This window comes from Sinocyclocheilus grahami, unplaced genomic scaffold (genome assembly GCF_001515645.1).
Source record: "Sinocyclocheilus grahami isolate Dianchi unplaced genomic scaffold, SAMN03320097.WGS_v1.1 scaffold1840.1, whole genome shotgun sequence".
Lineage (NCBI taxonomy): Eukaryota > Metazoa > Chordata > Actinopteri > Cypriniformes > Cyprinidae > Sinocyclocheilus > Sinocyclocheilus grahami.
The window spans coordinates 14,651-15,288 of NW_015507019.1; the positions used below are offsets into that span (position 1 = coordinate 14,651).

The 638-nt window shown below is 47.3% G+C and overlaps 1 protein-coding gene across 1 annotated transcript in view; it reads left to right on the forward strand.

The window, feature by feature from the left end:
• The window catches only part of LOC107572957 (transmembrane emp24 domain-containing protein 7-like), a 7,610-nt gene that overhangs the window by 3,792 nt on the left and 3,180 nt on the right, over nucleotides 1-638 (forward strand). The window contains exon 2 of the mRNA XM_016259395.1: nucleotides 193-377. Within this exon, the coding sequence (XP_016114881.1) occupies nucleotides 193-377 (185 nt within the window). The remainder of the gene's footprint in view (nucleotides 1-192; nucleotides 378-638) is intronic.

The window sequence follows — 638 nt, forward strand, 5'->3', positions numbered from 1 at the left end:
CACACACACACACTCTCACACACATACTACACATTTATGTCCTCATTTGTCACACACTCTCTCACACACACATACACACACACACTCACTCTCTCAGAAAGACACACACTCTCTCTGACACACACATACACACACACACAAAGACACACACTCTCTCTCTGTCAGTGTTTAAGCGTCTCTCTCTCTCCGCAGCTCTGTGCAGTGGTGGTTCAGAGGACCTGAGGGAGAACATGTTGGCCTGGTTTCTGCTGCTGTGTGTGCAGCTGATGTTCAGCTGGATCTGCGCGTCTGAACTCACCTTCGAGCTGCCAGACAACGCCAAGCAGTGCTTCTATGAGGACATCATCATCGGCACCAAGTGCACGCTGGAGTTCCAGGTAGAGTTCAGTCCAGTCACAGCAGCGCAGAGGACAGTGCAGGACACGCTCTCAGAGATACTAACTAAACACGTCATGTTCAGATGAGCGAGGCACCTGCTCTGGAATAAGAGTCTTCACTTATATTTAGAGATCATATTGATGTATAGTGTTCCCTAAATTGTCTTTAAAAAGTCTTCAATTGACCTTCATCAAACCTGCAGAAAGTTTGTGCTTATACAGTGTGTGTGAGAGTGAGTGTGTGTGTGTGTGTGTGTGTGT